Genomic DNA, 13,354 nt, shown 5'->3' with positions numbered 1-13,354 from the left:
GTGCAGCAACGAGGACCCAGTGGAGCCAAAAATATAAATAAATTAATTATTTTTTTAAAATGCAAGAATATTGTTAATAACTGGAAGTGCAGCAAGCCAGTGTCCAAGTGTTTTATACAGAGCAGTGGAGGTGGAGACAAGGATGAACTCTAGGTAACAGCACAGATGGGAAGCAAGCTGTTGGTTTCATACTCATGACTGAAGCCTTGAACCTCTCCTGTCTGCTCTGCTGCCCACTCCTCTGTAGGGTGAAAGTAGGAATGGATCTCCAGTCTGCAAGGATTTGGTGGGGGGAGAGCATCTGGTTTTGGAGAGATGAAAAAGTGAGGCTACTTTGTCGTTGCTTCAACCTTGGTGGGAGTAGAACGAACAGGACAATAAACAGCACAAAACACACTGGAACGTGGGTTTTGTGTAGGATGTGTTGGAACAGGTGTGGAAGCACCAAGCACTCCAGGGCTACGTGAATCACATGTAGTAATTCAGCCAGCAGCCACTACATATCCCCATAAGCCCGTCTGAGACAGTTTTATAATCCTACCACTCCCTCCTGCAACCTTCCCCACAACCCTCAAACCTCAGTGCGTACAGTTCCACAGAGTGGACTCCTTCCTAAACACTCCACCCACAGCTCCCAGCAGTGGGCCGAGTTCGGAAGGTAAATCCCTCTAAACACTTCTCAAAGGGTGCTTGCGTACACTACCCGACCACAGTGACTGTGTTACTGCCACCGACGAACCACCCGGATCGATCCAAGGCGCAGCTCACCCTCCTGTAGCAAGCTCTTGCACCCGACGCCCCGCCCACTTCCCTCGCACCTCCCCTGACGGAAGCGGAAGCGGCGTGGGGCCCGTCTGGCCGTCTGGCTCTCCGGCTCCGGAAGGCGCCCTCCTTTGCTGTTCTCTGTGCTTGTTGGTTTCCCCTCACCATGGCGCTGGCAGTCTTGCGGGTCCTGGATCCCTTCCCGACGGAGACTCCCCCGTTGGCGGTGCTGCTGCCTCCCGGGGGCCCGTGGCCTGCGGCGGGGCTGGGCCTGGTGCTGGCTCTGCGGCCTGCTGGGGAGAGCCCGGCAGGGCCGGCGCTGCTAGTGGCCGCCCTGGAGGGACCGGGCGCGGGCACCGAAGATCAGGGGCCGGGGCCTCCGCAGCTGCTGGTGAGCCGCGCGCTGCTGCGGCTCCTGGCCCTGGGATCCGGGGCATGGGTGCGGGCGCGGCCGGTGCGGCGGCCCCCGGCGCTAGGCTGGGCGCTGCTCGGCACCTCGTCTGGGCCTGGGCTCGGATCGAGAGTCGGGCCGTTGCTGGTGAGGCGCGGAGAGACCTTGCCAGTACCCGGACCGCGGGTGCTGGAGACGCGGCCGGCGTTACAAGGGCTACTGGGCCCAGGGACGCGACTAGCTGTGACTGAGCTCCGTGGGCAGGCCAAAGTTGGTCCGGAGACTGAGGACAGCAGCCGGCCCCCACCCCCGCCGGTGGTGTCCTCCTTCGCGGCCTCTGGCACAGTCCGGCAACTCCGGGGAGTTCTGGGAGGGACTGGAGATGCACTGGGGGTGAGCCGGAGCTGTCTCCGTAGCCTCAGCCTCTTCCAGGGCGAATGGGTGTGGGTGACCCGGGCTGGAGAGTCATCGAACACTTCCCAGCCACACTTGGCCACCGTGCAGGTCCTAGAGCCTCGCTGGGACCTCTGTGAAAGGCTGGGACCCAGCTCTGGGCAGCTGGGAGAGCCCCTCGCTGACGGACTGGCACTCGTGCCTGCTACTCTGGCTTTTAATCTCGGCTGTGATCCCCTGGAGGTGGGAGAGCTTAAAATTCAGGTAGGATACCAGACTGAGGTCAGGAATGCTTCCTCGTCTTTATCCCCTCTTCTTTGTCTTAACTGAATTGGAAGATAAGAGCTGTAGAATTTAGGTCCCTTACTCCTTAGAGCTTGGACTTTTCACTTAATGCCTCTTAGCCTTGTTTACCCATTTTCTACAATTAAAACATGTTGGTGGTGCATTGGAAGGGCTTTCACGATTTGGGTGAAAGGTGAAAATTACGGTCAAATTACCACATGTATATACTAATCTACTAAATCTAATCAGTTGTTTGTTGAATTGCTGCAGTGTATCCGGTATTGTACTGGGTAGTATGGAGGATGATACCTACAGCTTTTGCTCATGCTATCCTTGACTTCAAGTTCCTTCCTATTCTTTTAGCCTCCTCGGTTAAAATCCTACCATTCTTTCCTTGAAGGCCCATCTAAAGGTGGCACTATCTTCTCAAAGCCTTATATAATCTCACTACCACAAATTTAACATTACTTCTTCTTACTATAGCATTTTGTATTGTACCTTTCAGAAAGCATGCATTTTATTGCTTTGTTATGATCATGTAATCTGTGTAATCCTCAACTGTACGTTGTAAATTCCTTGAAGGGAAGGGCTCTTTATTATCTTTAGTGCTTGGTGTTTAATATTTTATTAAATATATCCAGGAAGAGTTTTTGGTTTCTGCCTTTAAGAAGCTGACTTCAAGAAGGTAATTATTTTGGGGGTACAAATATAGTCTACTGTTTAATTAAGCACCTGGATGTATGGTTTAGGCCTGCACTGTCCAGTATGGAAGCCACTAGCCCCTTGGTGGCGCTTTAAATCAACTGAAAGTAAATGAAGTAAAAAAATTCAGTTCGTTGATTGCTTTAGTCATATGTTGAGTGTTCAACAGCCATATGTTAATATAGAACATTTCTATCACTGTAGAAAGTTATATTAGGTAATGCTGGCATAGCCAGTTAGTGCTATGGGATGTCAAGAAGAGATAGAAGATATGCAGGAATGGGAGTCAGGTGTGGATTTCCTTCTGAATGGAGGAAAAATACTGGAGTACTCAGACTGGAGCTCATTCAGCTAACGCAGCCCATTCAGCTTCATTGTGATCATATCCTTTAACTACAGCCCGAATTCAGAGTGTCCCCACTAATGTCCAATTAATATTCCCAGTGGCTGCCTAGTGTCACTCAAATGACTTGTGGGCATTAAATGTCTTTACTATTTCACTGGCTCTGGGCCAGTATAAAGGTATTATGGAATGGTTATCTTTCCTGGTGAACTTTTTGGAGGGAGAGTCAGAAAAGTCAGTCAGAAATCTCTTCCTGGTGCCCATTAGAAGGAGAGATTTCTGTTTTCTCAGGAAGATATAGGTATTCAGCTCTGCTACCTTAGGTCTCCTCTCCCACAAGCCTTATGGTTATGGGAAGGATAAAGGATGGAAGCAGAAATATTGATTGCTAAGAGATTGGGTAGAGCCTGATTCCTTGGGAGAAGGTTATAAGGTGGTGGTTATTTCTCTAATAGAGATACTTGGAGGGCTCCAGCACCCCTGAAGACAAAGGAAGCTGCTCAGTGCTGCCTGGGCCTCCGTTTGCCAAAGAGTTACACATCGAAATTGTGTCCTCTCCTCACTACAGCACTAATGGAACTTATGACCATATTCTTTACCGGCACTTTCAGACACCCAGGTTAGCTGCGTCACCCTTTCAGGAGGATAGCACCTTACCCTCATTGCTCTTCTCCTATCCCACGCCTTAGATTCAGGTACCACAGAGCATCTGATTTTAAAAAGCCACAGTTTAAGGCAATATTGTGGCTAGAAGCCTCTTGCTGTGTCAGGCGGACAATAGAAGAGTAATCTGGACCAGGAGGTGAATCCAGACATCCTAAACTGAGAAACCACTTTGATTTGGGAGGACCCCAAAGCAGCCAGGATCCTGCTTTGCCCCTCTCTGGTCGCTGATCCCCTCTCTAGCCTCTCTGCCATTTCCTGCAGCTCTTTCTAGGTCAGACTTGTTCTCTGTACAACTGCTTGGGATCTCTGGGTGGGCAGTAGGCCCCTAAGAAATAGTCTGCATGTTGGGGTTGGCTGTGCGGGCGCGTGTCAGGCCCATGCTCTTGACTTCCATTGTGAGCTGACCAGGGCCACTGCTGTGTTACAGGGCAGTCCAGGAAGGGGATGTTCTGTGTGTGCCAACAGTCGGGCAAGTAGAGATCCTGGAAGGAAGCCCAGAGAAACTGCCCAGGTACGCAGCTGCCTCCTTTCCTACAGCTGGGATTCTTAACCTGGGTGCAGGAGTCCTCAAGTTGAGTGGAATAATTTTGTGCATAAGAACATTTTGTTGTTGTCACACATATTTCTGGACAGAAGGCACATACCTTCTTCAGGTTCTCAAGTAGGCATGTGTCTGAAAAAAGAATTAAGAACCACAGCCTACTAGCTTTTGGGGGTGTTTATCCTCAAATCGATTGGTGGTCCTAAATAAAGTAAAGCATTTAGAACAGTTTAATGGCCTAGACCAAGTTGGGATTCCTTGCTTTCCATTCTTTTTTTAATATATATAAATTTTTTTAAAAATTAATTAATTTATTTATTGGCTGTGTTGGGTCTTCGTTTCTGTGCAAGGGCTTTCTCCAGTTGCGGAGAGCGGGGCCCACTCTTCACCGTGGTGCGCAGGCCTCTCACTGTTGCAGCCTCTCCTGTTGCGGAGCAGAGGCTCCAGCTGCGCAGGCTCAGTAGTTGTGGCTCACGGGCTTACTTGCTCCGTGCATGTGGGATCTTCCCAGATCCAGGGCTCAAACCCGTGTCCCCTGCATTGCCAGGCAGATTCTTAACCACTGTGCCACCAGGGAAGCCCTGCTTTCCATTCTTAACCAGTGTTGTTTAGGCCACACCTCCCATACACTCAGCAGGAGGAGACCCAGGCCCTGATTTCTACCCTAATGTATGGAATGTGCACATGCTGCTTTCAATCCTGTCTCCCAAGGCAGGGGAGGGAGGGATTTCTGCTGTCCTTGGGAGGCCTTCCCTCCTTCCTTATCCTCAACAGAATGAGAAATAGAGCATAACTGAGCTAGGGACCCAAAACAAGGAGTCCAACTTTTCTCCTCCTCCTGTTGACTCCTGTTGACTACAGAGGTTGCATGTAAAATGGTGAGGCGAAGAATTTAGAGACCACTTGCCCTTATGTGAAGGGGGAAGAATGTGTAGCTCCACACCCCAGGACTGATTTCCTGTCGGGATTTACTAGAAGGAGAAGACAGCTGGTAGGCACACTAACCCAACTTTCCAGGAAATCTCATTGAGGTGGTGGGACCCACCTGCAGGAACTTGGGCATAAGAGCCATAGTGCCCAAGGTCCCGGGCCGAGCCAGCCTGGGCCCTCTGCCAAGAGAGGGACACCTTGTCTGGAGCACCTGATTCATCCTTGGTTGGTCGGTATTCAGAGCTGGGTTCTGGCCAGCACTCTGTCTCCCCAGTCTCAGGGCTATGGTACCCAGAGGAAGGGGCTGGTAGTGCCCCATGTAATCCTACCTGGTGCTGCAGGGCACCTCTTTGAGCTTTCCCAGTTCAAATCTACAACTGGGGCCTGGTGGAGAATGCCAGGCTGCTATCCGTCACTTCCTACTCTGTATCCCATCTTAAATATAGCAGATGTTTATGAGCTAGCTTTCTGTAGGAAAACTGCAGAATGCCCACCCTTTGTACTTTGAAAGGAAAACAGGCACTAGGCCCTCCTGAGACAGACTGGCAAACCCGTCCTGTTCCTGGACCTCTGCCATTCCAGCCCCCTGGAGACATGTCTCCCTCCTCTGGGTGCTGAGCACACGGTTCTTCCCCCCTGAGCAGGTCCTGGAAAGCAGGGTTGGGGTGGACAGGTGGGTCCAAGGACAGAGATGAGTGCTTTAGCCCCACTTCTTGGACTTGGTAAGGGAAGCCCTGCAGGGAGGCTTCTGTGATTCCTGGCAAGGAAGTCCACTATAGCCCCTTCAGACTCCACAGCGTTCCGCTTTCCCACGCCAGGCCTGTGGGTTCCAGCTCCACTGTTTCCCATCTGGCTCTCGGGAACGCAGCCCGGTGTTCCCCAGCAGTGTCCAGATATGTTCCCGAGGTCTGGCCCGTGTACTCACTGAGGTGGTCCCTCTGCTCTCCGGGGAAGGGGGGGTGGGGTGGGCGTGTCTCCCACCCCCTCCCCGCCCCAGTGCACTGATCCTCCTTGGATTCCACTGCCTGCCATATGCACTCTGACTCAGGATGTTCAGCTTGATTGAGACTCTAGGTTATGGACCCACCCATCATTTATTTACTTCCATCATTTATTTATAATGAATAACAGGAGGACCGTTTTCCTTATGTTCTAGTTTTTACCACAATCACTGCCTATGGTTATAGTTACATGAGTTTCATACTACTAACCTGGTATGCTTCCCCCTCCACCTGAGAGCATTCCCACCCCCACCCTCCTCTGCTGCCAGAGGGAGCAGTTCTGTGACTGTGCATCACTGAGCAAAGGAATTTGCACCCTGATTGGACCTTAAAGAGGCCCAGGTTCTGTCATTGCTGTGCTGTCTGAGGATTAAAGATGGGAGTAGTTCATTTCTTTATCTGGAAAATTGGACTAGTGACTGCTGTCTGCTACCCACCCCCTTAGTAGGCTGAGTAACACTAACTCACTGACACTAGCCAGTGACTGCACAGCCCTGGTTATGGCTGGGAGCTTTCGAAAAATACAAATGCATGAGTCCCACCCCAGACTTATTGGAGCAGCAGGGTGAGGCTGGGACCTGTGCAGTCTTTATTTTTTCCAAAGGAAGGAAAATGTTAATTTTTAAATTGAGATATAATTCACATACCATAAAATTCATGCTTTTAAAGTGTACAGTTCGGTGGCTTTTAGTATAGTCTCAAGGTTGTGCCATCAACATCACTAATTCCAGAACATGTTCATCACCCCAGAAAGAAACCCCTCCCCATTAGCAGTCACTCCCTGTTCCCTCCTTCCCTCAGCTCCTGGCAGCCTCTAATCTACTGAATGCAATCAGACAATATTTGAGAGATGTTGGTTCTTTTTCTAAGTTTCACAGATAATTCTAATGTGCAGCCAAAACAGAGAATCATTAATCATTAAATGTCATTATGAAGGAATCTGCCTGCAATTAGATTTTGTGGATGCTTTAATAAGAGCCAAGGGGGCTTCCCTGGTGGCGCAGTGGTTGAGAGTCCGCCTGCCGAGGCAAAGCATACGGGTTCATGCCCCTGTCTGGGAAGATCCCACATGCTGCGGAGCGGCTGGGCCCGTGAGCCATGGCCGTTGAGCCTGCGCGTCCGGAGCCTGTGCTCCGCAACCGGAGAGGCCACAACACTGAGAGGCCTGCGTACCGGAAAAAAAAAAAAAAAAAAAGAGCCAAGGGACTCTTTCCTCTGAGGTTTTGGGTGGCCTTGGTGGGTACATATTTGAGGGAGAGACTGTTCTGAAGCCAGTGAAAACAGTCAGATGGTCACTGCTTGGTGCAGCCGTGGCTTCTCCCATTGGAGTGGGTGGGCAGGCTACTTACCTGAAGAAACACACCCTCAGGTGATGTTGTCATGCGGGATGCAGAGGACAGGCACAGTTCCTGCTCTCAAAATGCATATGATCCAGTCGGGGAGATAAGAAAGACCATCTGCTTTCCTTTTCCTCCACGTCCCCCACTTCCTCCCCACCTCCGCAATGTCTAGGGATATTTATTTGTGCTGCTCTTGAGTTTGTCCCTGCAGTGGACCTCTGACTGAGACAGCCACCTTGCCCTTGGGGAGGGGTGTGCGTGCTCTGGATCTGGGGTTCATTGGGCCTCTTTCCTGCAGGTGGCGGGAGATGTTTTTTAAAGTGAAGAAAACAGTTGGGGAAGCTCCGGATGGGCCAACCAGGGCCTACGTAGCCGACACCACCCACACCTCCTTGTACTTGGTGAGGTCCTAGCGGTGGGGGTAGACTTGGGGAAAGGAGCAGAAAGAACTTTTAGAGAACAGACTTGTGGTTGCCAAGGGGGAAGGAGGGTGGGGGAGGAACGGACTGGGAGTTTGGGATTAGCAGATGCATACCATTAATATATAGAATGGATAAACAACAAAGTCCTACTACATAGCATAGGGAACTATATTCAGTATCCTGGGATAAACCATAATGGAAAAGAATATGAAAAATAATGTATATGTTTATATAACTGAATCACTTTGCTGTACAGTAGAAATTAACACAACAGTGTAAATTAACCATAAAATAAATTAGAAAAAAAAAAACAAAACTTCTAGAAACTAAAGTTTCCTCCCACCTTTCACAGGTGGGTTCTACCCTGAGCCTTGTTCCAAGGCTTCCTTCAGGTGAATCCACTCCCTGGAGCAGCTTGTCTCCTCCAGGCCTGGAGGGCTTGGTGACGGAGCTCTGTGCTGCCCTGAAGCCTCGCCTCCAGCCAGGGTGAGTGAGGCCTCCGCCTCCGTGTGAGAAAAGCCTGCTCAGAACATCCCTGGAGGGGTGGCAGGCCAGACAAGTAGTTCCTAATGCCCTGTTCAGAGTGGAATTAGGTGGACCTCCCTCCAACTGTTAGGCCCAGGCCACTAGCCCATGTCCTTTCTGTTTTTTTTGTTTTGTTTTGTTTTGTTTTGTTTTTTTTGTGGTACGCGGGCCCCTCACCGCTGTGGCCCCTCCCGTTGCGCGGAGCACAGGCTCCGGACGTGCAGGCTCAGCGGCCATGGCTCACGGGCCCAGCATGGCTCACGGGCCCAGCCACTCAGCGGCATGTGGGATCTTCCCGGACCGGGGCACGAACCCGTGTCCCCTGCATAGGCAGGCGGATTCTCAACCACTGCGCCACCAGGGAAGCCCCCATGTCCTTTCTGTAAGCAAATTCCCAGGCTCCTTTCCTGGGATAACCACTGTCCTCCAAGGTCAGCTATGGAGGAAGAATCTCCACCGGGGACAACTGTCTCTGAGACTGCCATTCCCCTTGGGGAGCCCACTAGCCATCCTGACCTTCACCCTCCTGTACCTGAAAGACACAGGTCCTCATACCACTGGCCTAAGTGTAGCCACACACGCCTCCCTAATTCCGCCCAGGACAGTCCAAACCAGACAGAATAGCCAAGGCTTTCTTGATGACAAAAGATAATTAGTCTCAGCTGCTAGATATGCTCCATGCCCCTGCCAGAGTACCAAGGTGGTGTGGGAAATATGGCCTCACCATGTGTGGCGGCAGCCCCGGGGGTTGGGGAGGGGGTTTGCTTCAAGGACGGTGTCTGCTTTCTGGATCCAAGGGGCCCTGTGTCACTGGAGACTCTCACATTTGGGCAGAATGGAGGAAACAAACGTCTCTCCTCTGGTTGCAGGGGTGCCCTGCTGACAGGAACAGGCAGTGTCCTTCTGCGGGGCCCCCCGGGCAGTGGGAAGACCACTGCAGTTGCTGCCGCCTGCAGCTGCCTCGGCCTCCACTTACTGAAGGTGAGGGTCCCTGGAGAGTAGATCCCAACCACGTCTCCTCCCCAGCCCGGATCCTCCCTCTCCCCCTGGCTACAAGCCTGACCCCGTCACCTCAGCCTAGTGGGCCAGTGGGTCAGGCGTAGTCCCATGGTGCTGAGCTACTGAGAGATGCTTTCAAGAAGGAGGATGCTCCAAGGTTTTGGTGGACAGCCCGGGAAATGAGGTTAGGGTAAAGAAGAGTTAGGGCTCGGCCAGTGTTACCTTCCTCCCCCATCCCTGCCCTCCAAAAAGAGATGGCCTGTACCTTCTTGTGACTCCTCCCCGCATTCTCCTGCCCCAGTCACCCCTGCCCCCTTGCTCACAGGCCCATCGGGAACCCCTCCCCAGGTGCCCTGCTCCAGCCTCTGTGCAGACAGCAGTGGGGCTGTGGAGACAAAACTGCAGGCCACTTTCTCCCGGGCCGGGCGCTGCCGGCCTGTGGTTCTGTTGCTGACAGCCGTGGACCTGCTGGGCCGGGACCGTGATGGACTAGGCGAGGACTCCCGTGTGGTGGCCACACTGCGTCGCCTCCTCCTGGATGAAGACCCCCTCACCAGGTAGCATCCAGCGCTGGGCCTGGAAGTGGGTAGGGTCCAGCCCTCTCTTCACCACCCCCTCAGTGGCTTCTTAGACGTCTACGGCCCATCTGGCTGCTCTCCAGGCAGCCCTGAGCTGAGGGGCATGGGGGTACCCAGAGGGAGGAGGATGCAGTCCCTGGTATTTCTTGGGGGACACTAAAGCACAGCCTCTGCCCTCACTGAGCGCCCTGTGTGTGGGGGATACCCCATCCAGGAAGCTTTGGAGTGCCCATCTCCGTGTCCCATCCCAGCCCTACCCTCCTCCCTGCTCTCCTGCACCAGCCTCGGGAGGAGGCAGTGCTCAGGGGCTGCCGGCCACCTTCTTGCCTTGAGTGCTGCCCACTCCCTGTCTACAGCTGCCCTCCCCTGATGGTCGTGGCCACCACAAGCCGGGCCCGGGACCTGCCTGTGGATGTGCAGACAGCGTTTCCTCACGAGCTGGAGGTGCCTGTGCTGTCAGAGGGGCAGCGGCTCAGCATCCTGCGGGCCCTCACCGCCCACCTCCCGCTGGGCCAAGAGGTGAACCTGGCGCAGCTGGCACGGCAGTGTGCAGTGAGTACCCAGGCAGGATACGGGCCGCCCTGCACTCTTTGACGGGGGTACTCAGTCCTGCTGCCATGCAAGTGTGCAAGTGAGGGTAGAAAACCCGAGGCATCAGTGATGGGCCTCTGCTCCAGCCAGGGGTCCAGGCCCCCAAGGGTTCCTGCCTACTGTGCCCTGCTCACGTGTCCTCTCCTGTGGTTCCCCAGGGCTTTGTGGTAGGGGATCTCTATGCCCTTTTGACCCACAGCAGCCGGGCAGCCTGCACCAGGATCAAGAACTCGGGGTAAAGAAATTGGGCACAGGAGGGGCAAGGCGGCAAGAGGCGGTATGGGTGGGTAGGGGCTGGTGAGGAAGGGAGGAGGGTGAGGGCCCTGATGGGGAGGAGACCTCAGGTTAGGTCCTCCAGAGGCCTCCCTGGATTTTCCTTTACAGCTGGGCCGGTGGCTTGAGTGAGGAGGATGAGGGGGAGCTGTGTGCTGCTGGCTTTCCTCTCCTGGCTGAGGACTTCGGGCAGGCGCTGGAGCAGCTGCAGTCAGCTCACTCCCAGGCCGTCGGAGCCCCCAAGGTAGACACTCCAGGTCCTTGGAGGTGGGACCGGAGCTCCTTCCACCAACACGTGCCTAACCGTGCCCTTTCCGTCTCCTAGATCCCCCTGGTGTCCTGGCACGATGTAGGTGGGCTGCAGGAGGTGAAGAAGGAGATTCTGGAGACTATTCAGCTCCCTCTAGAGCACCCTGAGCTGCTGAGCCTGGGCCTGAGGCGCTCCGGCCTTCTGCTCCACGGGCCCCCTGGCACGGGCAAGACCCTCCTGGCCAAGGCAGTAGCCACTGAGTGCAGCCTTACCTTCCTCAGGTGGCGAGGGGGCCTGGCAGGGAGGGCGGGTGGATTGGGGGCAGCGGCAGCGGGCAGGAGGTGTGTTGTGTGTTTCTGCGTCTGAGGAGTCTCACCCTCTCCCACCCCCTCCCTCAGCGTGAAGGGGCCCGAGCTGATCAACATGTACGTGGGCCAAAGCGAGGAGAATGTACGGCAAGGTGAGTGGGGGGTGGGGCAGGGCTTCTGGCCCCTGAGCCACCCCTACCCCCAGGCTGCTCACGGTCACTGCTAGGCTTCCTCTCCCCAGGTCAGGTTCCTGCTGGGGGGGGCCTCTTACCTGAAGTGCTAGTGATGAATTGTCAACACGGGTTTCCCTCCCCATCTCCTGACTTCAAACCTGCCTGGGCTTCCCTGTCCTGTGAGCCCTTCTCTCTCCTAAGTGTTTGCCAGGGCCAGGGCCGCAGCTCCATGCATCATCTTCTTTGATGAACTGGACTCCTTGGCCCCAAGCCGGGGGCGAAGTGGAGACTCTGGAGGTGTGATGGACAGGTGGGGGTCTGAGCCAGAATGGAATCTGGGGTCCAGGACAGAGGGATGGGAGACAGGTTGCACTAGTCTTTGGAGCCCAAAGAGTTCCTGCCCTTCTGGTTCTGCGATAGTTGAACAGAAGCTAAAAGGGGCTGTGGAATTGGCTGCGGGGCATTGAGGAGATGGGGGCCTGTGTGGAGGGGTACACAAAGCACAACCGGGCAGGGGGCCCTGTGGAGACAGCCTGCAAGGAGCACCACAAGCAGGGCAGAGGCTGAGGGTGCACCAAGCACTCTCTCACCTTCACTTCCTCCTTTATAGGGTGGTGTCTCAGCTCCTGGCCGAGCTGGATGGGCTTCACAGCACTCAGGATGTGTTTGTGATTGGAGCCACCAACAGACCAGACCTCCTGGACCCTGCCCTTCTGAGGCCCGGCAGGTGTGTACCCTGTACCTTTCACCTCCGCCAGGCCCATTTGGGCCTGTCCCTTGACCCCCATCCGGTGCCTCTCCACCCTCATGCCAGGCACCCTGGCACTCACGCCCACCTGTCTCCCTAAAGGTTTGACAAGCTGGTGTTTGTGGGAGTGAGCGAGGACCGCGCCTCCCAGCTGCGTGTTCTGAGCGCCATCACGCGCAAGTACGCCCTATTAGAGGGAGACCCCCACAGGGTTTGGGCCTTGGGATGGTTAGGGGATAAGTGCAGAGTGCACGACAAGCTGGTCAGGGATGCCTTCTGACAGAGTAGGGGATGCCAGGTAAGTCTCTTTCTTTCCTGTATCCCCACAACAGATTCCGGCTCGAGCCCTCTGTGAGCCTGGTGGATGTGCTGGACCACTGCCCACCCCAGCTGACGGGCGCAGACCTCTACTCTCTATGCTCCGATGCCATGACAGCTGCCCTCAAACGCAGGGTTCGGGACCTGGAGGAAGGTGAGCCACTCACCAGCCCCCGAGGTCAGCCAAGGACCTAGTGGGCACCAGGCCTGGTTCTGGATTTCAGAGGAGGGACTGTTGATCACTAGGGGACTCTGGGCAAGAAGGTGCCTACCAGGGTGCTCGCCTGCTCGGGCAGAGACCACAGCCTCTGGGCCCCAGCTGGCCTCACCTCCCCTTGTCACCCCCAGGCCTGGAGCCCGGGAGCTCGGCACTGCTGCTCACCATGGAGGACCTGCTGCAGGCTGCGGCCCGGCTACAGCCCTCAGTCAGCGAGCACGAGCTGCTCCGGTACAAGAGCATCCAGCGCAAGTTTGCTGCCTGCTAGGAGCCTCCTGCAGCCTGGGACCCTGCCCGCAGGACTAAAGGTATCTCCACAGAGACCTGAGAGAGCAAAGGCTCTTTCTCGGGCCAGTGCCACCAACCCACCTGAACGCTGCCTACGTCCAGGCACTCCCTTGAGTGCCGAGTGGCATCAGGAGCCCCGAGAGAGCTCAGGAGGCATCCTCTTCCCACCTGTCCACCCTCCAGGCCAACTCCAAGACTAAGGCCCCTCTGCTCAGGAGGAAGGATCAGGTCCTGAGGGAGCCCCATCTGTGGCTGAAAATAAAGCGTATGCCGCCCCCTGCTGGTGTTGCGGTCTAAAAGGTTGGTGTGG

General features: G+C 54.7%; 1 protein-coding gene across 5 annotated transcripts; it reads left to right on the top strand.

Moving 5' to 3' along the window:
- Positions 1-832: 832 nt before the first annotated feature.
- PEX6 (peroxisomal biogenesis factor 6) lies at positions 833-13,324 on the top strand. Of its 5 annotated transcripts, none has more exons than XR_010835101.1 (18): positions 833-1,810; positions 3,332-3,495; positions 3,970-4,053; positions 7,653-7,755; positions 8,129-8,262; positions 9,171-9,282; positions 9,649-9,857; positions 10,235-10,430; positions 10,628-10,704; positions 10,854-10,986; positions 11,068-11,273; positions 11,391-11,452; positions 11,542-11,783; positions 12,084-12,200; positions 12,324-12,401; positions 12,554-12,693; positions 12,888-13,064; positions 13,228-13,324. XR_010835101.1 is itself a non-coding variant. In XM_067006234.1 (18 exons), the coding sequence occupies exons 1-17, from the start codon at positions 929-931 to the stop codon at positions 13,022-13,024; spliced, it is 2,910 nt and encodes a 969-aa protein (XP_066862335.1). In that variant the 5' UTR covers positions 837-928; the 3' UTR covers positions 13,025-13,064; positions 13,228-13,324. The 5 variants fall into 5 exon arrangements, 4 of the variants coding, with proteins under 4 accessions (XP_066862335.1, XP_058931631.1, XP_058931635.1 ...); XM_067006234.1 differs by having other exon boundaries at positions 837-1,810; positions 10,235-10,397; positions 11,675-11,783; XM_059075648.2 differs by having other exon boundaries at positions 837-1,810; positions 11,675-11,783.
- The last annotated feature ends 30 nt before the right edge of the window (positions 13,325-13,354 follow it).

This window comes from Kogia breviceps, chromosome 10 (genome assembly GCF_026419965.1).
Source record: "Kogia breviceps isolate mKogBre1 chromosome 10, mKogBre1 haplotype 1, whole genome shotgun sequence".
Taxonomy (NCBI): Eukaryota; Metazoa; Chordata; class Mammalia; order Artiodactyla; family Physeteridae; genus Kogia; species Kogia breviceps.
This window is presented reverse-complemented; position numbering and strand designations above follow the sequence as displayed.